At 40.3% G+C, this 23392-nt stretch overlaps 1 protein-coding gene across 3 annotated transcripts in view; it reads left to right on the top strand.

Annotated features, from left to right (window-relative positions):
- The window catches only part of PRPF18 (pre-mRNA processing factor 18), a 59581-nt gene continuing 36681 nt past the window's right edge, over positions 493-23392 (top strand). The window contains exons 1-4 of one of the 3 annotated variants that reach the window (XM_005687955.3): positions 493-701; positions 19152-19229; positions 19345-19371; positions 21888-21992. In XM_005687955.3, coding sequence (XP_005688012.1) covers positions 636-701; positions 19152-19229; positions 19345-19371; positions 21888-21992 — 276 coding nt within the window. In that variant the 5' untranslated portion in view covers positions 493-635. Of the gene's footprint in view, positions 702-19151; positions 19230-19344; positions 19372-21491; positions 21592-21887; positions 21993-23392 lie in introns of those variants that run through there. The other 2 variants (XM_005687956.3, XM_018057128.1) reach the window with 2 other exon arrangements.

A 23392-nucleotide genomic window follows, 5' to 3' on the forward strand; every position in this document is an offset into this window, starting at 1 on the left:
ATATACTGTAATTGTCTAAGTTTACAGGTAGTTTAACCGGCCAGCAACGAACACCTTTTACTCTATACTTATGAGTTAGTATTATTGTTCTGGGTTTTCTCACTTGAGTACATTAATTTTGGCAAGCAGATAGCTTCAGGAACTCCAAAATGAGATTCTCATGTAGCCGGTAAAGATCTGACTTCAGAAATCATAAATGAAGTGTTCCGCTATGAAGCTTTTGCACCTCAAGTAGCCGGTACAAAAAGGTATAACCTTTATCGTCTTTTAAAACTGAAGTACAGTTGACATAGGTATATAACATTTTAAAAAAATGCAGCATCCATTTAGAACACTCGTGTTCATATTTTCCACGTTCGTATCACCACGGAAACTTAGGCACGCTGTCAGAGAGGGCCGCCAGGGGGCGCCAGCCCTCGGCGACTACGTAAACAGTAGGAGCACTGCAGCGCTCTGTCCCCTCCTCTCGCTCACCTCAGCTTCCGCCGGAAGCCGTCCTGTCAGTTGTTGTCCTCCGGTATTTGGGTTGGGTGTGTGTAAGTAGGTTAGCGGCGGCTGGCTGGGTGAAAAGTCTTGGTCCAGGGAGCTGGAGAAGGAGAAAGAAAGCTCGAGACAGCTTCAACCCGGACAGCAAGATGGACGTTTTGAAATCGGAGATCCTCCGGAAGCGGCAGCTGGTGGAGGACAGGAACCTGTTGGTGGTGAGAAGCCTTGAGGTCGTGGGCGTTGGCGACGGAGGAGCTGAGTGTCTGCGTCGGGGAGGGCCTGGGGAGAGGGGAACGGTGCCGAGAGGGTCCTTGCTGGGTGGGGCTCAGCCAGGACCCCGCCGCGGCCCCAGAGAGCCAGCAGCTAGACCCACTGTGCCCTTGGCACTCACTCGGGAGCCTTTGGGATGGAAGTGTGGGAACTGCAGGAAAACCCGAGACTTTGGCAGTTCTCTTTCCCCCAGCTGTCCCTCACACCCATTCCCGTCTGTCGGTAGTTTTCGGACCGCCCCAGTTCTTCTGGTCTTACACTTCTGTCGTTTTTCGAAGGCTTTGCACTTTATGTGTACTTCCTGTTTTGTTGCACAGGATATTAAAAAGATGTGGTTAAGGACCACGACTTAGTAAAATCAATAATTTTACAACTTCAAGGAGGTGGTTAAGTGAAACTGCCCTCACTCCATCAGTGCTCAGCATGTTCGAATCTGACAGCCGGTACAGTTTAGTGCTGTTGTCTTGATGGTTGTGAAGTCTTCAGGAGACTCCCTTTTCACTCTCAGTGAAATGTAACAGAGTGAACGGGTAAATAATACCTGAGTACTGAGAATAGTTTTGACCTCAGGTACCCTCTCGGAGGGTCTTAACAACCCCAGGGGCTCTTGTGGACTACGCCACTGTCAGAACACCTGACTTAAGTATTTGATGTAGTGTAAGTTGGGATTGTTAGCTTGGCAGATAGAGGTTTCATAATCATTGAAACTTTAAGAAATAATTAAGAAAGTGGAGCTAATTAAATAGAGTGTTATTTAGCAAATGGTGTGGGGCAGAGCTTGTTCATATTTGTAACTTGGTATTTTCATCTCTTAACTGGGGGCCTTTTACCTTTGATGAGTGGTTTCTCGAGTATTTGAAAAAGCTTATTTAGGTGTTGGAATGCACAGTGGGTGTTACAAAGGGCCAGGTGTTGAAATACAAAATATTTTGCGGGAAAATGGAATCAGGAAAAGCTCAGCGCATTCTCAGGGTTTACAACGTGCATATTTGCATAATCAAGTTCTTTGTCTTGGAAATAGACCAATCTTTAAAAATGATTAATTATAAACACTGATTCTATGTAATTGTTCTTAATTTATCATCATGTATAAACTTTTACTGGTATGTCTTTAATTTTATAATTTGATAGTTGATTTAATTACCCAGATATCCCTGGCCAGGAGGTAAGATTGATTTCCCAGTTAGGGCCAGCAAAGAGACATACATGAGATGGAGATTAAAATACTGAAAGTCATAGTTCCAGTAATAGTAATCTGCAAGGCAGTGTGCAGAAGGCTTCATACATGATACCTTGTTTAATTTGTACATCAATTCCATAAAGTTACTTGTTGCTCCCATTCACAGATGAGGAAATGGAAACTAACAGAAGCTAGGTTGATTTACAGACTGGCATAGAACTGCATAGCTAGCAAGAGCGAGAGCCTGAATTGGACTCCCTCTTCCACTCTAAAGCTTACACCCTTAACCACTGCAGACCAGCTGTTTATCTTCACCTGTGAACATAGAACTGGTGTTCATAGGGTTAATCTAAGAATTAAATTACTTTAAATTAACATACACAATTTGTGTTTTTCAAAGTACCATAGTATGCTTTCTCATTTGAGCTTTACAGCAACTCTGCTTGGTATATAGGGCAGTTAGTATGCGCTTTCCACGGATGATGAAGCTGAGGGTTGCATGATTTTCTCCTGGCTCTGGGGTGGATCTCAGTCCCCACTGCGTGGGTGAGTTCTCCTGCATAACATAGGGCAATATGTATAGTGAAAGTCGCTCAGTGGAGTCAGACTCTTGGCGACCCAGGCCAGAATTCTCCAGGCAAGAATACTGGAGTGGGTAGCCTTTCCCTTCTCCAAGGGATCTTTCCCACCCAGGGAATCGAACCCAGGTGTTCTGCATTGCAGGCGGATTCTTTACCAGCTGAGCCACAAGGGAAGCCCAGGAACACTGGAGTGGGTGGCCTGTTCCTTCTGCAGATCTTCCTGACCCAGGAATTGAACTGAGACCTGCTGCATTGCAGGCGGATTCTTTACCGACTGAGCTATGAAGGAAGCCCGGACTGGACACTTTTTCTTTTTAATGCCTGGGGAGACAGTCATTTGCTTTGCCACCATATAATTTTATATGGAATCGTTTGCTTTGTAGCTTTTATCTTTCTATATCATAGTGTCTGTCAGTAACTTTCAAACTTTCCACCACCCCAGCCATAGTAAGAAATAAATCTATATTTCGATCTGATATGTATGAAAAAAGTTTCATGCAACATTTCTTAAGTACATGTGATTCTATCATACATTTCTTTGTTTTAATCCATTGTCCTGTTTCATTTTTTAAACAATTTCTGGTCGCGGGCCAGTGAATCCTTTTCACTACCCTTTCTGTAGCTGGGAAATGCCCATTTCTGCTGTACTGTTTTTCCAGAAGCACCACCTCCTCTTTGGTCATTTTACAATGTAACGTTTAATTTCTGCTGTGACTTCTACAGCAAAGTTGTTGAGTTATATATGTTCTTTTTCATATTTTTTCTGTTATGGTTTATCATGGGATATTGACTACAGTCCTTTGTGCCATACAGTAGGACCTTGTTTATCCATCCTGTATGGAGCTTGCTGTTCCAGCTTTTTTTTAAATTAATTCATTAATTTTAAATTCTGGCAATATTCAGAATGTGGTGGGTCTTCATTGCTGCGAGGGCTCTTCTGTAGTATTGTCAGGTGGGGTCTACTCTCTAGTTGTAGTGCTTGGGTTTCTCATTTCGGTGGTTTCTCCTGTAGATCACAGGCTCTAGGCGTGCGAGCTTCAGTAGCTGCGACTTCTGGGCTCTAGAACTCGGGCTCAGTGGGCTCTGTTGCTCCTCGGCATGTGGGATCTTCCTGGATCAGGGGTCAGACCCGTGTCTCCTGCATTGACAGGTGGATTCTTCACCACTGAGCCACTAGGGAAGCCCCTCAGCTTTTTCTTGTTCGTCCAGTAGTTGAGTATAGTAAATACTTAGCTTGTGAGCGCCCCTTTGTCAGAACTGGAGGAGCTTCTAAAGCGGCCTCCTGTCCCCTGTGTTCAGTGCTCTGCCAGGTGTAACTACTTGGAGGTAAATTCGGCCTCCCTGTTGCTAGAATGCCAGTGCTTTGGAGCCCTGGTGTTGGTGAGTCTTCATTTAACACAAAGCCTCATTCACGTGGAAAGCCAGGCCACTACAGCACTCAGTGGGGCTTAATTAGCAGTTTTATTAGTTGCAGTTTGGAAGATGGACTTTGTGTAGAATTTTGGCTTTGTTTTTTTGCCAGTATTTATTGAATGTTTCCTCTGTGCAGGTACTACACTGTGCCACAGAGGATTTTTTTTAATAATGCTTGATCCTTTACTGTAAGGAATCCACTTTCAGTTTTATAAAGAGAAGCCATCAGTCAATAAATCCGTCACCTTTCTTCTGTGAAAGTGGATGAGGTATTGGCTGTATGTTGGCTCACACCTTCCACTTACATGTTGGAGCCCAACTGTCATCTTTATTAGCATTATCAGAACCTAAATATCACTTGTCTCCTTTCCTCCTGTGTCTTAATCTCTCTACTGGCTTATCTCCAGCAGCACTGAAACGTACATGATGTATGTATGTACATTTCAGTGCTGTATGTATATTTTAACAAACATACATACATCTCCTTTTCTTGTTTGTTTTTTAAACACAACTGTTATTAAAAATAAAATCAGAAAAAAACCCCACACAGCTGTCCTTTTTCTTCACAGCCAAGCTTCTTAAATTCTATTTCTCACTTACTCCTTAACCTGATTTCTGCCCTGGCAGTTACACTGAATCCGTCCTAATCAGGGGCCACAGTGACTGCCATGGTTTCTTAACCTCAAGAGCATTTGTACTAGACTGGTCCACTTTCTCCAATCTTCTCTTGGCCTCTTACCCCACAGTGTCCTGCATTTGCGTCTACTTTTCAAGCTACTTATTTCTGATCTCCTTTAGAGGCTTCTCTTTTGTTGTTGTTTTTTTAGTGTTTGGTTTTTATTCGTTAAATGTTGGTTTTCCTTAAAGTTTAGGCCTTGGCTACTTCACAGTGAAAATTCTCATATATATTTACTTTTCTTGGCTGGGCTGCGTGACATGTGGGGTCTTGGTTCCCCGGCCAGGGTTGAACCCGCACTTCTTGCATTGAAAGCACAGAGTCTTAACCACTGGACCACCAGGGAAGTCCCCCCAAGTTCTCTTATTTGAATTTCATATTCCCCTTCAGATTTCAGTTACCATCTGTATCAGAGATTCTTAAGTGGAGCCTTTGGATGGACTTCGCAGTACCCATCAGCTCTTTGAAATATTAGAAAACGTTTCAGTTCAGTTCAGTCACTCAGTCGTGCCATCTCTTTGTGATCCCATGAAACGCAGCACGCCAGGCCTCCCTGTCCATCACCAACTGCCAGAGTCCACCCAAACCCATGTCCATTGAGTCGGTGATGCCATCCAACATCTCATCCTCTGTCATCCCCTTCTCCTCCTGCCTTCAATCTATCCCAGCTTCAGGGTCTTTTCCAATGAGTCAGCTCTTCGCATCAGGTGGCCAGAGTATTGGAGTTTCAGCTTCCATATCAGTCCTTCCAATGAACACCCAGGACTGATCTCCTTTAGGATGGACTGGTTGGATCTCCTTGCAGTCCAAGAGACTCTCAAGAGTCTTCTCCAACACCACAGTTCACAAGCATCAATTCTTCGGCGCTCAGCCTTCTTCACAGTCCAACTCTCACATCCATACATGACCACTGGAAAACCCATAGCCTTCACTAGACGGACCTTTGTTGACAAAGTAATGTCTCTGCTTTTTAATATGCTGTCTAGGTTGGTCATAACTTCCCTTCCATGGAGTAAGCGTCTTTTAATTTCATGGCTGCAGTCACCATCTGCAGGGACTTTGGAGCCCTCAAAAATAGTCAGCCACTGTTTCCCCATCTATTTGCCGTGAAGTGATGGGACTGGATGCCATGATCTTAGTTTTCTGAATGTTAAGCTTTAAGCTCCTCTTCTCACTTTCATCAAGAGGCATTTTAGTTCTTCACTTTCTGCCAAAGGGTGGTGTCATCTGCATATCTGAGGTTATTGATATTTCTCCCGGCAATCTTGATTCCAGCTTGTGCTTCTTCCAGCCCAGTGTTTCTCATGATGTACTCTGCATAGAAGTTAAATAAGCAGGGAGACAATATACAGCCTTGACGTACTCCTTTTCCTATTTGGAAGCAGTCTGTTGTTCCATGTCCAGTTCTAACTGTTGCTTCCTGACCTGTATATAGGTTTCTCAAGAAGGCAGGTCAGGTGGTCTGCTATTTCCATCTTTTTCAGAATTTTCCACAGTTTATTGTGATCCACACAGTCAAAGGCTTTGGCATAGTCAATAAAGCAGAAGTAGGTGTTTTTTTCTGGAATTCTCTTGCTTTTCTGATGGTCCAGTGAATGTTGGCAATTTTGATCTCTGGTTCCTCTGCCTTTTCTAAAACCAGCTTGAATGTCTGAAAGTTCATGGTTCATGTATTGCTGAAGCCTGGCTTGGAGAATTTTAAGCATTACTTTACTAGTGCGTGAGATGAGTGCAATTGTGCGGTAGTTTGAGCATTCTTTGGCATTGCCTTTCTTTGGGATTGGAATGAAAACTGACCTTTTCCAGTGCTGTGGCCACTGCTGAGTTTTCCAAATTTGCTGGCATATTGAGTGCAGCACTTTCACAGCATCATCTTTCAGTATTTGAAAGAGCTCAACTGGAATTCCATCACCTCCACTAGCTTTGTTCGTAGTGTTGCTTTCTAAGGCCCACTTGACTTCACATTCCAGGATGTCTGGCTCTAGGTGAGTGATCACACCATTGTGATTATCTGGGTCGTGAAGATCTTTTTTGCATAGTTCTTCTGTGTATTCTTGCCACCTCTTCTTAGTATCTTCTGCTTCTGTTGGGTGCATGCCATTTCTGGTATGGTATATAAATAAAAAGTTTAGCACGTATATATATCTATGACCCCACATCTCCTCCTCCTGTTGATTATATTATTAAAGGGATCTTTGACTCAAAAAGGTCAAGAACTGGTCCTTTCTGGGCTGGTGAACATCTCTGTGCCCGTTAATCCCTAGCCCCAGGCAGCTGTCCTAACTCTGCTGACCCTTCTTCATTTATTCCAGTCCTTCAGTTTGCCTTTATTCACACTTTCCCTTCATTCCCACAGTCTTCTATAAAACTCTCCAACACCTTTCTCTGTTTAGCACTTGGTGAGGAGCCTTTCACAGGTTTTTTTGGTACAGTCAGAAAACAACGTGGAAGGGAATTTGTCATGTTGGTACCATGTCTTGACATCTCCTGCAAATAATTTTTTTCTCAGAACTTCACTGTGAAAGCTTTTAAATGTACAGAACACTCAAAATAATTGTACTGTGAACACCCATATGCCTGCCATTTAGATTTGTAGTTAAACCTGTGATTAACATTTTAATATATTTGCTTTATTCTTTGACTGTCCATCTGTCCATCATTGTATATCCATTCGTCAATCCATCTAGCAGTGCAGAAACTGCTTTTACCTCAGGACAGTAAAACAGGCAGACCATTTTAGAATAGTGGAAGGCAGCTGTTCCACACTTTGACAAGAGACACAGGCTAAGTCGTTACCATTCACCTAAAACAGATGAACCATAAAAACCTGGGAATCTGCTTGAAATGACCAAAGATGGCTCTTTAGATGAGTGTTTTCCAGCTGCTTTACAGGGTCCTGAAGCCAAGGTACTGATCTTGATGCATTTCAGATTAATTTATAGGCATTGTTACACTTTACCCTTAAGTATATGTAATTGCCAGAATATAATTTGACATGTTTTTCATCGACTAGTGTTCACAGTGTTTGTCTATACATATGAAGAAATACACAAATCGTAAGTGTCCCACTCAGTGATTTTCGATAAATGCATACGCATCTGTGTGACCCTGTGTGTATCCAGGTACAGAGTATTGCATTCATTCCATCTTGCAGTCAGCCTCTGCCATCCCCAGAAGCAACTGCTGCTTTGATTGCTTTCCGCCATCCATTGGCTTTGCCTGCCCTGCTGCTGAGTCGCTTCAGTCGTGTCCGGCTCTGTGCGACCCCATAGACGGCAGCCCACCAGGCTCCCCCGTCCCTGGGACTCTCCAGGCAAGAACACTGAGTGGGTTGCCATTTCCTTCTCCAGTGCGTGAAAGTGAAGTTGCTCAGTCGTGTCTGACTCTTAGCAACCCCCTGGACTGCAGCCCACCAGGCTCCTCCGTCCATGGGATTTTCCAGGCAAGAGCACTGGAGTGGCGTGCCATTGCCCTGCCCTAGAACTTCGTGTAAATGAGATCATACTACGGGCTCTTATATGACCCACTTTGTTTAATCAGAATAATGTGAATTTTATTCGTGTTGTTGCGTGTGTCAGTTGTTTGTCCCTTTTATTGCTGAGAAGTATTGTGTTGCACAAATGTACCGGTCTGTTGATTTGTTACCCTGAGGATGCTCACCTGGGCTGTTTCTAGGATTTAGCTGTGGACCCTCTTGTGAAAGTCTTTTGTTTTTTTAAGTCACTGATTTGTTTTTGGCTGTGCTGGGTCTTTGTTGCACTTTTCTCTAGTTGTGGCACATGGGCTTCTCATTTCAGTGGCTTCTCTTGCGGCAGAGCTCAGGCTCTTGGGTTCGCAGGCTTCGGTAGTTTTGGCGCATGGGCTTAGTTGTGCCGCAGCCTGTGGGACGTTTCTGGACCAGGGATCGAACCTGTGTCCTCTGCATTGGCCCCTGGGACAGTTACCTGGAACACCAGGGAATCCCTGTGCAAACCTTATGTTTTCATTTCTCGTAGGAAAATGCCGGGGAGTGGAATTGCTAGGTCATGGTGTTTGTTACATGTTTAGTTTTGTAGAAAGCCTAACCCTAACCCTAGCCCCGCCCCCTCCTTCTGAGGCTCTGCCCTCCTTCTTAAGTCCCGCCCCTCCTGGCCTAAACCCCGCCCACTAATCAGAACTCTCCCGAGTGGTCTGTGACTGTGTCACACCTCCACCAGCAAACTAGGACGGCTCAGATCTTGACATTGTGTCAGCAATTTGTGCTTCAGTCTAACTTCAGCCAATCTGGTGGATGTATTGTAATATCTCATTGTGGTTTTAGTATGCATCTCCCTGAGAATTAATATTAAGTAGATCTTGTGTGTTTTTCTATTTGTATATCTTTTGTGATGTGGCTTAAAATTACTTGCATACTTTACTTAAAATTACTTGCAAATTGGATTGGTTGGTTTATCCTTGGTAAGTTCAAGGACTTCTTTATATGTATCATGGATATCACTCCTTTGTCATATGTTTTGTGAATTTTCTAGACTGTGGGTTTTCTGTTCATCTTCTTAAAAGTTTTTAATTTTGATGATGTCCAGCTTATCGATTTTTCATGGTTAATGTTGACTGTATCCTATCTGGGAATATAAAATAGCGTAACCTATTGAGAAACAGTTTGGCAGTTTCTTAAAAGTAAAACATAGGCCGGCTGAGTGATCGAGCTATTCCACTGCTAAGCATTCACTCGAGAGAGTAAGATATTCTCTCATAATATCTCCTAAAGGTTTTATGGTTTTATCTTTTACAAAAACAAAATTTTTTTGAATCAGTTTTTTGGTATGATGTGAGGCAGGGGTGTAATTTATTGTATTTGGATATCCATTTGTTCCAGCACCCTTTATTGGTAATGTTTTTCCTTTCCCTTTGGATGGTTTGGTATCATCAAAAATCAGTAATAGTTTGTGTGGCTCTGTCCTGCTCTGCTCTCTTGTTCTAATCCGTTTGTTGATCTTTGTGCCAGTGCCTCACTGTCTTGATTGCCGTTGCAGTTTGGTGAGTTGTAAAATCAGGCAGTGTAAATGCTAACACTCTGTCTAATTTTGTGTTTTTAATTGAAGCATAGTTGCTATGCTTATGTAAGTTCCAGGTGTACAGTAGGGTGATTCACAATGTTAAAGGTCCTGTTCCACTTAAAGTCATTATAAAATACTGACTCTGTTCCCTGTGTTGTGCAGTATGTCCTTGGCGCTTATACGGAGTAGCTCGTACCTCTTACTCCCCTGCCCCTGTATTGCCCCTCCACCCTTTCCGCTGGTAACCACCAGTTTGTTCTCTACTATATCTGTGAGTCTGCTTTTTCTTTTTTATATTCACTAGTTTGTTGTACTTTTTAGATTCCACCTAAATTTGTCTTTCTCTGCCTGTTTTCACTTAGCACATGCCCTCCAAGTCCATCCATGTTGCTGCAGATGGCAAAATTTTGTTCTTTTTTATGACTAGGTAGTATTTCATTGTGTGTATATGTACCGCATCTTCTTTGTCCATGTGCTTATTGGTGTACACTTAGGCTGCTTCCATCTTGTGCTGCTTGCTTAAGCAGCTTTATCGGGGAATACTTGACACACAGTAAGCTGCGCATGTTTAAGGTGCACAGCTTAGTGAGTTTCGCCACGCCTGCACTGTGATGCTGTCCCCACAATGAGGAGCGTGAACATGTCTGCCTCCCCCCAGAGTTTCCTTGTGCCCCTGTGATCCTGCTTTCTTCCCCCTCCCTGGGCTGTACCTACCCTTCCACAGGCTGCTGTGGGTCTGCCTTCTGTTACTTAGATTGCACTTTCTAGAGTTTCATGCAGAGGTGTTTAATACAAGCTCTCTTGTCTGCTTTCTTTCATTCTAATTTTGAGATTCATTCATGCATTTATAGCAGGATTTCATTATTTTTGTTACTGAACAGTCTTCTACCGTTGTATGATTTTACCCCCAATTTGTTTATTCATTAGCCTGTTGATAGACATTTGAGTTGTTTCCATTTTTTGGCTCTCATGATAAAGCTGCTGTGAACATTAGTGTACAGGTTTCTGTTTGGACATATACTTTGATTTCTCTTGAATAAATGCCTAGGAGTGAAATGGTTGGATAATACAGTAAGTGTATGTTTAACTTCTTCATTCAGGAGCCTGTGTAAGATTGGCATTTATTTCTTACATACATTTTTGTCTAATTTTATATATGGTGATATGAAAAAAGTGAAAGTCATTCAGTCATGCCCAGCTCTTTGTGACCCCGTGGACTATAGAATCCATGGACTTCTCCAGGCCAGAATACTGGAGCGGGTAGCCTTCCCTTTCTCCAGGGATCTTCCCAACCCAGGGATTGAACCCAGATCTCCTGCTTTGCAGGTGGATTCTTTACCAGCTGAGCCACAAGGGAAGCACAAGTATATTGGAGTGGGTAGCCTATCCCTTCTCCTGCGAATCTTCTTGACCCAGGAATTGAACCGGGGTCTCCTGCATTGCAGGTGGATGCTTTACCAACTGAGCTACCAGGGAAGCCCCCATATGGTGATGCAAATATATATAATTATGAAGTACATAGAATTCATCTGTGCAAGGTAAATTTTGGTATAGTTTTCTACTTTGGACGGCATCATTGAGAAAACATATTGCCTAGCCAGCAGGATCCCTTGACAGTTTACAGTTCTTACACTTTGAAAAGTATTGTGTCTGTTTAAATTCTGTTTGGGTGCCCAACCATTGGGTTTGTTTCTCCATACTCTTTAAGGCTTATTTCCATTCTTCAGCAGGAAACTGACCCTGTCCCATGGTTCGTGATCTCTCACGTTCTGCTTTGGGTGTTCAGGCTGTGTATTAGCTCTCCAGTGTCTTTTTGTAGAACTCTTGATGATGTTTGTGTTTGATGTTCTTTTTTTGTAAACACTAAAAATCTTAATCTGATGGAAGGAATGATGATTCCAATTAGTGAAATGGTGACAGTCATGTTGCATTTGGTTTTTAGTTTTGACTCTTCTTCATTAGTGTGGGCTGGAGGTTCAGGTGATGTGGTAGAAAAATTTGTTCTCTTTAGGCCTGGGAATCTCAGGTTTATAATCCAGACAGTACAACTTGGACAAAGCCCAAGAATAGCATGTGTGAAGCACCACACAGGAATGAGGCTCTGTCTTTAAAAGAAGTGCTTTTTATGTATACCCTCTTCAACTTGTTTTTATAATCTGCTGGAGTGAGAGGTCCAATGGAGAGTTCGAGTGCTTTAGGAGGGAACACACATTTACCTTCGGTTCACATGCTGTCTTAAAATCACTACCAGCCACTTCCAGGCTTGTGTTTGTAGGGCTGTGTTGTATATTCTGTCATTGAGTCAGCAAACGTAGAGTTCAAAGATTTGGAATATAGCTAGAAAGGAAACTAACTTTGTAAAAGGAGTTAACAAGTCCTCCGTGACAGAGGGCTCTTTAAGTTTGGGCACGTCCTCTATCCTGCCCAAGTTACCTATAAAGGGGGATGTGTTACTAATCTTAGGTTTTGAAATACTGCAGTGTCAGTTGTGTCATGAACGTATCTCCCCTAAGTTCGTTTGGTGTTTTCAGTGCGCCTTAGAAAATGTTTTAAACAGAAATCACCGCTTGATTCCTTTCCTTACAAACTGCTCTTTTGTTTCTAAACAAAAAGTGTGCAGGGTGATAGTGAAACCTGGCGGGGAGCCTTTTATTTTGAACGACCTTCTTTTGCCCTGACGCGAAGGGTCACATAGTAAGAAGCAAAACACCTACATTTTTCTCAATATAACTTTTAAAAATGAGAAGCAAACTAGTTTTCAAAAATTAAATTTATTGTTAATAGATAATGCATTCAAATGATTCAAAATTCAAAACATACTAAAGGGTGAACAGTAAAAAGTGTCCTTCTTACCCATGTGCTCCAACTTCCAGTTCACCTCCTCCAAAGCAGCTAATATTGTCAACTTTGGAGTCTCCTGTAGTTATTTCATGCTTTAGAAGCAAATGTGAAGAAGCAAAGGTGTGTCTTTTCTCCTTTTTAAATAAAGATGGCAGCATATTAGATTCTTTCTTTTGCACTTGCTTTTTTCATTTATAAAAGTATAGAAACGACTTAATTAAAAAAAGAAAAACCTCCTTTAACAGAAATTGACAAAACCCTGAAACTGAAACAGTAAAGGAAGGAACTATAGGAACCAGTGTGGAAGTTACTGGAAAAAAGGAAATAATAAGTACAATAATTAGGGCAAATAATGCATTAGTATGTTCTAATAAATTGGCAAATCAAAGTGAAACAAATGACCAGAAAAACAAGAAATAGAAAATCTGAACAGACCAGTAAGGAAGAAATAAGAAAGGTGTCTGACAGCTGAGAGAAGGCAATTGAAAACAAAGAGAATTGCAGTTGATTTGAAGATCCTTAGATTAGCACCTTGCAAGTTAGTGATGAGCTCAAGGAATTTTTTGGTGGAGCATTAAGATGGACTCCTGTTGGTGGCCAGCTGCTCAGAGACCTGGCAGTGAGGAGATGGAGACAGACTTCAGTTCAGTCGCACAGTTGTGTCGGACTCTGCGACCCCATGGACTGCAGCATGCCAGGCCTCCCTGTCCATCACCAACTCCCGGAGTTTACTCAGACTCATGTTCATTGAGTCAGTGATGCCATCGAGCCATTTCATCCTCTGTCGTCTCCTTCTCCTCCCGCCCTCAATCTTTCCCAGCATCAGGGTCTTTTCCAGTGAGTCAGTTCTTTGCATCAGGTGGCCAAAGTATTGGAGTTTCAGCTTCAGCATCAGTCCTTGCAATGAATATTCAGGACTGATTTCCTTTGGAGACAGACTTGAGAACATTTTATGGTAGTTCTGCTGTAAATGGTGCTTAGCATGATACCCAGCACAGGTAATGCATGTTTCCTTTAAGGTTGCAGAGTCTTGAGCATATGTAAGTGATGATCATTTGCACCAGTAGAGAAATAAAAGGGGGAGATGCAGGAGAGAAAATAGATAATTAACTATGAGAAAGGCAGGAGGATTTGAGATCTGGAAGACAGCTAGAAGGGGTTGGCCTTAGACAGGACAAGGGTTTCCTCTTCCATTCTTAAATGAAGAAGGGGTCGGTGCTGGTAGGAATTCAGAGTTCTTGTTTGCTGGCTTCCCTTTTCTTTGTAGAGTGGCTTCATCATATGCTAAAAATAACAGGAGACATAAAGGGCTTAGAGGTTTGAGAGAATGGAGAGAGAATAATGATCAGTGTAGACAATAGGGGAGGAAACTGGGTTAAATACACCAGGATCAGTGGGCAGCATTGGGACCCAAATGGCTTCCCAGCATTTAAGAGCTAGTGCAGGCCTGGAGAAGGCCAGCAAGTGGACTTTTCTCAGACAGGACACTTTTGGTCTTAGGACACTTGTTGGTCTCTCTCACGTTCTTAATTACAAGTCCAGAGAGCTTTTGTTTGTGTACAGTGTATTGTGTAGATCTCTACTCTATTAGAAATTAAAATTAAGGTATTAAAAATGTATATGTATAGTCCATGTAGAAGTATAGTTAAGAAAAACCCATCGTGTTAGCATAAATAACGCATTTTTATAAAAACTGTTTTCTAAAACAATAGAAATTTATTGAGAAGAATGGCGTGTTTTACGTTTTGCCAATCTCCCCAACTGTATTAGTAGACAAATGGATCTTCCTGTTTCTTTTTTTCAGCCTGTTACAGTATGTTGTTTTTATTCAAGTAGCTGAATAAAATTCATCTTGAGGAGAGGTAGTTAGAAAAGGGAGTATTTTAATAACCTTTTCAGTAATTGTGGATATTTTTCTTTGATATTATACCAGAAGTGGTAACCAGAAGTGGTGAGTTTCTTAAAAATTCCATTCTGTTCACTCACTCAGTTGTGTCTGACTCTTTGCGACCCCATGGACTACAGCACGCCAGGCCTCCCTGTCCATCACCAACTCCCGGAGTTTATCCAAACTCATCTCCATTGAGTCAGTGATGCCATCCAACCATCTCATCTTCTGTTGGCCCCTTCTCCAGACTTCAATCTTTCCCAGCTTCAGGGTCTTTCCCAGTGAGTCAGCTCTTGGCATCAGGTGGCCAAAGTATTGGAGTTTCAGCTTCAGCATCAGTCTTTCCAATGAATATTCAGGACTGATCTACTTTAGGATGGACTGGTTGGATCTCTTTGCAGTTCAAGGACTCTCAAGAGTCTTCTCTAACACCACAGTTCAAAAGCACCAATTCTTTGGCGCTCAGCTTTCTTTATAGTGCAACTCTCACATCCATACATGACTACTGGAAAAAGTTCCTTTGACTGCAAGGAGATCCAACCAGTCCATCCTAAAGGAGATCAGTCCTGGGTGTTCATTGGAAGGACTGATGTTGAAGCTGAAACTCCAATACTTTGGCCACCTGATGCGAAGTGCTGACTCATTTGAAAAGACCCTGATGCTGGGAAAGATTGAGGGCACGAGGAGAAAGGGACAACAGAGGATGAGATGGTTGGATAGCATCACCAACTCAATGGACATGGGTTTGGGTGGACTCTAGGAGTTGGTGATGGACAGGGAGGCCTGGCGTGCTGCAGTCCATGGTGTCGCAAAGAGTCGGACATGACTGAGCAACTGAACTGACTAGATGGATCTTTGTTGGCAAAGTAATGTCTCTGCTTTTTAATATGCTCTCTAGGTTGGTCATAACTTTTCTTCCAAGGAGTAAGCGTCTTTTAATTTCATGGCTTCAGTCACCATCTGCAGTGATTTTAGAGCCCCCAAATATAAAGTCTGCCACTGTTTCCACTGTTTTCCCATCTATTTCCCATGAAGTGATGGGACTAGATGCCATGATCTTCGTTTTCTGAATGTTGAGCTTTAAGCCAGCTTTTTCACTCTCCTCTTTCACTTTCATCAAGAGGCTCTTTAGTTCATCTTCATTTTCTGCCATAAGGGTGGTATCATCTGCATATCTGAGGTTATTGATATTTCTCCCAACAACCTTGATTCCAGTTTGTGCTTCTTCCAGCCTAGCATTTCTCATGATGTACTCTGCATATAAGTTAAATAAGCAGGGTGACAATATGCAGCCTTGATATACTCCCTTTCCTGTTTGGAGCCAGTCTGCTGGTTGTCGGAGAGTGAGTTCTGACCTGTACCAGTGGACCTTTCTTATATTAAAGTCTGTTGATTTGGTCTGCTCTAGACCTGTTGTGTTCTGGTCTGCTCTTCTCCTAGATCTTTTGCCTGTGCATGGTTTTGTAACATCTTGCCTTTGTGACATCATGAGTTTCTCAGCTGTGCTGAATTATGCCGATCTTCTAAATGTTGATTTTTCCATTAGACAGTATTTTAACAGTCACATTTGTTAATATCACCACTGATTTCATCAGTGGAACCTTTATGTATCAGGAAGCCAGCAAGTTCACAGTGAAGGATACCGCTTTTCTACCATTCTCATTTTCCCTTGACAGGTGGACTTTCATCATAGACAACAAGTACTGTCATTGTTTTCCTTTAGGTGACAAGGTTGCTTTGTTTAGTTTTGAGAAAATGTTTGCCAAAACTGCAAGTCTGAGTAATCACCCAGTTGCCCAAGTGTTTTTCTTGGAGAGGGCTCTCCTGCTTCATTTTGTAGTGGAAGTGCTTCGTATGCTTCATTTCCTTTCATTTCATCATACCAAGTGTTAAAGGGCCATGTACTTAAGGGTTAAGATTTAGTAAATTGTTCTTTATCAAAACATTCTTCAGAGAAACTGGCCCTTTTATTTTCTGGCAAGAGCATGGTGGTGAGGAATACAAGCGACTACTGATACATCAACAGTGTTTATGCCAAGGTTCTAGTAGTTTTCTTCACCATTGCTTTTCTACCATCAGTGCAGATCTGAGCATAATGAAAAGGGCAGTGGGGTGGGGCACATAACGTCTTAGTATTGGGTTGGCCAAAAAAATTTGTTCAGTTAGTGAATATGTTTTCTAATGAAGTTCTTGGTGAAAATGAAAAGTGTCTTTTATTTTTATGTAAAATCAGATGAACTTTCATAACACTGCCCTACTTCACTAGCAGTAACCATAATAATACCTCAATAATACCTCCACACAGGTATTTAGTGCCTTATAGTTCCACAGCTCACTCAGGCAGTGATCATCAATGATGCTATACTCTGACAAGGAAGCTTAATGGTGAACAATGGAAAGATCAGGTTCCCACACCTGAACCCACTGCTCAAGCCTGGCACCAGTAAAACATCAAGGAAATACACAGCAAACCACTGTTTATCATGTGTAAAAATTCAGCTCAGTGTTATGAAAATGAATTTGACCTGTGCAATCTCTGGAAGGGTCTTAGGGACCCCCAGAAGCCTACATTTTGGGAATGGATGTTCTAGGTTTAAGGTTTTGGTAGGTATGTTCACTGGAATTGACTCATGGTAGTAAAAGATTCTATAGTATAAAGGCTGGACCATGGTCCGCGGCCTGGGGAGTCCTGTTACTTTCTTCCTACATACCAGCTCTTTCTGAGAGGCTACCAGTCCATGTTGTCAATTCATTCATTTGAAATACGACCAGTATGTTCTATTATACATAGTCAAAAGGAACAATTTGCGATGCTGAAGTGCATTTTGGGTGTGAAAAACTGTAATGTGGAATACTGGATCAGCACAAAGGATTTAAGGACCAGAGGTCTTAGTCCTGTCTCTGTTATTCATGAGGCTTATTGAGTTCTGGGAATGTCACCTGACCTTTCTAACTCTCAGGTTTCACACCTCTCCAGTGGGATTAATTTTATTTGCATCCACCTTTTCCAGAGTAGTTTTGATGTTCAGATGATGCCATCAGTTTCTTACGCTGGGTAACGTCTTCCTGTTTATATCTGTAAAGTTGTGCTTGGGGTGCATCAGATAAGTCAGTAAATATTTATTGAGTTAATGAATGAACTTAGAAAAACCTGTTAATTTTAACCTGTTGGTTTTTAATATATATACAAATAGAGTTGTATAATGAACTCCTGTCTACCTAACACATGTAGCTCTAGAAAATAAGGACATATCTTTATAGAACTAAGATCACACTCAACGAAATTAAAATTGGGTCCTTAATACCATGAAATACTCTTCTCATATTCAAATATCCCCAGTTGAATTAAAATACATATAAATTAATATATGTTTTTACAGTTGGTTTCTTCAAATCAAGTCCACACAAAAATCCAGTCATTGCATTTATTATGACTCTTGGTTTCTTTTAGTGAAAACATTTTCTTTTCCCTCAGGTCCCCCACTTTTTAAATTCGTCAACCTGTTGAAGAAACTGGGGCTAGTTTTATGAAATGTGTTAGTGTTTGATTGCTTTCCTGTGGTGTTTGAGCTTTTTCCTGTCTCCTTTACATTTCTAGGAAGTTGTATGATCAGAGACTGATTTAGATTTTGGGGGAGGACATATTTAAGTGGTTTGCTGTGTACTTCCTAGATGTTTTACTGGTGCCAGGCTTGAGCAGTGGGTTCAGGTGTGGGAACCTGATCTTTCCATTGTTCACCATCAAACTTCCATGTCAGGGTATAGCATCACTGATGATCACTGCCTGAGTGAGCTTTGGAACTATGAGGTGCTAAATACCTGTGTGGAGGTATTATTGAGGTATTGTTATGGTTACTCCTTATGAAGTAGGGTGGTATCTTTATTTGAATTAAGTCATCAGTGAAATAGTATCTAAGAGGCAGAACTGCAGATAGTAACAAGCCTGCAAATGAGCAACTGTATTTTTTACATTATAACTGACATAAAATATGACTTTCAAGTGTTCAACATAGTGATTTGATAGTTTTATACATTATGAAATGATCCAAGGGACTGCATTTTTAACAGAATAATTTTATGTATAGCATGGAAAGAACTAACCTTTTTTCCCCTGCTACAGTAGGTTGAGTTTGTCTCTTAACATCATGTCATATTAAAACCAAATGCCTTTGAACCATTTTTTTTACTAGAGAAGCTCTCCAAAACCATCCTATGTCCAGATTATTTTTCAAAATTGGTTAATACAAATACGGTTAACTAATCATTATAATAAGATTCCAGACGACAAAAAAGAATGTGGACACATCCTTGGAGCTCTCTTGATAATGAGATTTAAAATGTCAGCTGAAGAGACCATAATTTTTGTTTGATTGGGTCTGTTAGGAGAAAAGAATTAAAGGATCACGTTTTATGTGGTTCACAGTGAATCCATTTGTAGAAATTGAATTAAAACCCCAGGAAATTAAATCAAAACAATATTAACATTTGGTAAGTGGGATTGGTTCTTTCTCTGTGGTGTTGGATGATGTCTGTTAAAATGATGCTGCAAGAGAAATGTCTTCATGTTTAGACCAGGGTGGAGGACAGGTGGTGTGTTCAGGAAATCACTATAATCTCTGTGGGACCTAAAAAAACTTTATAGTTCTTGAAAAACTTTCATGGTTGTTGATCAAGAGACATGAAATTTGAACTTCTTTCTTCATTAGGAAGAAACTTACTTGTATCTTCAATAGGAAAGTTAAAACTAATGTTATTACTAACTTACTTCTTTCTTCAATAGGAAAATAAAAAATATTTCAAGCGTAGTGAACTTGCAAAAAAAGAAGAGGAAGCATATTTTGAAAGGTGTGGCTACAAGGTATGAATGCCTGCTTTTATGTTAAATTATATATTTCTGAGTTTAAATTTATATAGCCATTGTTAAAGTAACAAAACAATTGATCTTTGTTCAATTTATCAATGTTATACATTAGCCTATAAATGAGAAGCCATCTGGAGAGGTATGATTTTGTTTTTCTTTTTTTTCTTTTAATCTTAAATTCAGGAGAATACATGCATGACCTTTGGCTTGGAATGGTTTGGCTTTTTGTGGACAGCATGAAGTGGCTTGAGATCAAAGCTTGAGTTTTTTCCTTTTAATTAAGTCCTGGATCCAATACTACCTCATTTTCATCACTACCACCGCTCCTTTCCCCACCTCTCCCAATAAAAGTCCATTTGTAAAGGGTTCAAAACATTTTATCATTCAGCAGCAGTGGTATCAGCAGTGGTATTTCCCCTGCTTTCTCCTGAATATTTTAAGCCACTGTTTTATGTTTGCAATGTGAATCATCCCTTTTGGCCCTCAGTACTTCCACCTGAGATATAGCCATTTTATATGATAAGATATCACATTTCAAACACTGCTCACCCTACTGAATAGAAAATGTGATCTTGAAATATTAGAAATAAATGAGTTGTCTAGAAAACTTTGAATACTTTAGAAACATGACTAAAATTATCTTTGAGATTACCTAGTTAACAATGTATTGGGGTTTTTATTGGGAGGGGTTAAAGGTTACAAGGTGAAGTTGTGTTTAATTTATTTTGAAAGATGACTGATCTAGTCTGATTTTTTTAAACAAAGTTCAGAGGTTCTATTGAAATACTTTTAACAAATCATAAATTTGAAATCGACTCTTTGCTTGTGAAACATTGATTATACAATAATACTCTTGTGCATGTAATGGGGAAAGTTCTGGAAATTAATTTTATCTGGCATAGCATTTCTAGAAGAAAGCATGAAGAATGCAAATGGTATGTATATGGATTTGCTTTCATTTTGTACTTTTGGGAGACGGTAGGTGTTAAAACTGTAGTTGTATTTCTGATAGGTTTCTACAATATGAAAGTTTACATTGGTATTTTGATACTTCTCTTAAGTATGTTGATTTCATTTGCTTCTAGTGTAAGAAATTAAAATATGTGTTAAAACCATCTAAATGTCAAATAGATAGTCAGAAAGGATTCCCATTATTTGCTTGCTAGCATTGTCTAACTCACACTTAGAGTAAAACAAGAATCACTTACCTTTGGTTTAGTCCACTGACTCGGTTGCTTTCCCATATCCTTAGATTCGAACCTTTTTAACTTTTTGATAAGGTTGGAAAACAAACAGTGACAGTTTTCCTTTGTTTACATTGCTCTTGCTATAACAGCAGTTCTTTCTTGCCAGTATAGAGGAAAGCACTGAAGCAAAATCATTGCTGTAAAGATACCGCTTGTGACGTTGAGTCCAGCTGACAGAATGTCTTAGGTCTTTTCCTTAAGGCTATTCACTGCCATTTTATAATTGAAAATGCTTTCCATCCTGAGATTTTGGGAGAAATACCTGTTTTTATGCTTAAAAAGAAAGCACAGGGTTTTCTTTCTGAAGCATATTTAATGGTTCCTTGTTGGTAGTAGTGAATATACAGCATGTTACTTTTATTCACTTATAAAAACTAGTTACCATTTATTGAGACTTGATGCTGATTTGGTTTGTGAAAATGGTGAAAGTTTAATTTATACTTACATTTTCTGTTATCACTATTAACACTAATAACCTTTAACCTAAAGTGTGGAATCATCAAGTATAAAATTGTAACCATACAGCCTTTCTTAACTGAATGGTTTCCTTTAATGTTGATCTTCTTTGATTTTTTTTGGATTTTCTTTTGACATATTAGATTTGTCTTAGGGTCAACTGGAAAACCATGTTTCAGTATCTTTTTACAGACCACGCAGTGGGACTTATAAACGGCTGAACTCAATTTTCCTAAACTGTGACTTGGGAAGCTGACTCAAGAAAATGTTAGAAGAGATTTTTTTTCCCTGCAGGTTCATATGAACAACAGTGTCCAGTTTCATCTCCGTGTGCTATGAGTAGAGAGTGGCTGGTTTTCATTATTTTCCTTCATGGCTCAGTTCATGGGCAAGTTCTGTGGAGCACTGGGAAGTTTTTTTACACATCCAGCAATGATTCCTGTGCACTTGGAATATACCTTTCAAAAATCAGGATAGGAAAGAGCTTATGCTTGAGGCTTCACAGGTTTTTGTTATCAAGCAGTTCTTTTATTTTTGGTCTTCATTTTAAATCTAGAGCAAGGATCAAATAACCCTGTAAGATGATTTTCTCAAAGAGGAGAAGCAAGCTGATTGTTTCCAAGAAGAAAGTAAAAATCTTGGAGTCTAGGGAGAAAGTGAGTCTAGATTTCAACCTTTAAGTGATTGTGGAAACCATTTTATTAATAACTTCTATTGCTCTTCTGTAGCAAGAATGCTTCCAGGATGCACGCTCTCTCCTTGGGTGTCCCTGTGCTCTTGCAAGCATGTATGTCAATTATGAGCTGTTTGCTCAGAGGAACACTTAAAAAACCTTCAATATGTTAAACATGTTTCATTTTGATAGATACGTAATGTATAGAATGGTACATGTTAAAATAAACCGTATTGTATTTTAAAAGGAGAATTTCATTTCTTTTGGCTATTAATGTAGATACAGCCAAAAGATGAGGACCAGAAACCATTAACTTCATCGAATCCAGTATTAGAACTTGAACTGGCAGAGGAAAAATTACCCATGACTCTTTCTAGGCAAGAGGTAAGTTTATATATGAGTGCTTTGTTTAAAAAAAAAAAATCTCCACAGGATTACATTCATCTCTAGTTCTAATAACTTTTATGTCATCATTTCCCATATAAAATGACTTACCTGACCAGCACAGTATTTTAGTTCAGTTTTCTTTATGAGGTTCTAAATTTCTGCTTTTCTTGATACTGTTGTCTTAAATAGTTTAAAGAATATCTTATGTCTTAACTTTTTTAAAGAATATATTCTTCTAAACTTTGATGGACATGGAGGCCTGGCGTGCTGCGATTCATGGGGTTGCACAGAGTCTGACACGACTGAGTGACTGAACTGAACTGAAACTTTAAAAACTAAACACATTCTAGTACTGCTAAGTCGCTTCAGTCGTGTCTGACTCTGTGCGACCCCATAAGACGGCAGGCCACCAGGCTCCGCCTTCCCTGGGATTCTCCAGGCAAGAACACTGGAGTGGGTTGCCATTTCCTTCTCCAGTGCATAAAAGTGAAAAGTGAAAGTGAAGTCACTGAGTCGTGTCCAACTCTCAGCGACCCCCTGGACTGCAGCCCACCAGGCTCCTCCATCCATGGGATTTTCCAGGCAAGAGTACTGGAGTGGGGTGCCATTGCCTTCTCTGAAACTCATTCTAAATAAGTATAATTAAATGCATATATTTGAAATAATTATATTTAGATAATTTGTCAAAATTATTTAAAATAATATCATTTATGTATTAAGAGAAAGTTAAGTTACAAAACAGTAAATTTTGTTGTTGTTGTTCAGTTACTAAGTCTGTGCCCAACTCTTTGCAACTCCATGGCCTGTATCCTGCCAGGCTTCTCTGTCCTCCACTGTCTCCCAAGTTTGCTCAAATTCATATCTTTTGAGTCGGTGATGCTGTCAAACTATCTCTTCCTCTGCTGCCCTCTTTTCCTTTTGTTTTCAATCTTTCCCAGCATCATCATCTTTTCCAATGTGTTGGCTCTTCACATCCGGTGGCCAAAGTATTGGAGCTTCAGCTTCAGCATCAGTCCTTCTGATGAATATTCAGGGTTGATTTCCTTTTACTTTCTCTTAATATATCATTCTAAGTCAAAATATAGAAGTCTATATAATTTTTTTATGACTGCATAATTTCCCATAATATTTTAGAACTACTACTTTATTATTTTTAAAACCAGTTCTTTGTTAATGGTCATTTAGATTGCCTCAGTATTTCCCTTTTATAGGTTATACTGAGATGAACATCCTTATACAGATGTCATTGCATGTGTAATAATATATGATTAGTTTCCTTTGAAAAATTTTCTAGAAATATGATTTCTGTAGTCTACTAAAGCCTGTATATTAATACATGTCTAACACTTTGGGTATAAATTACGAGAGAGCTCTGTAAACACGTTCCACCAGTTCAT

The sequence above is a fragment of the Capra hircus genome, chromosome 13, assembly GCF_001704415.2.
Source record: "Capra hircus breed San Clemente chromosome 13, ASM170441v1, whole genome shotgun sequence".
Lineage (NCBI taxonomy): Eukaryota > Metazoa > Chordata > Mammalia > Artiodactyla > Bovidae > Capra > Capra hircus.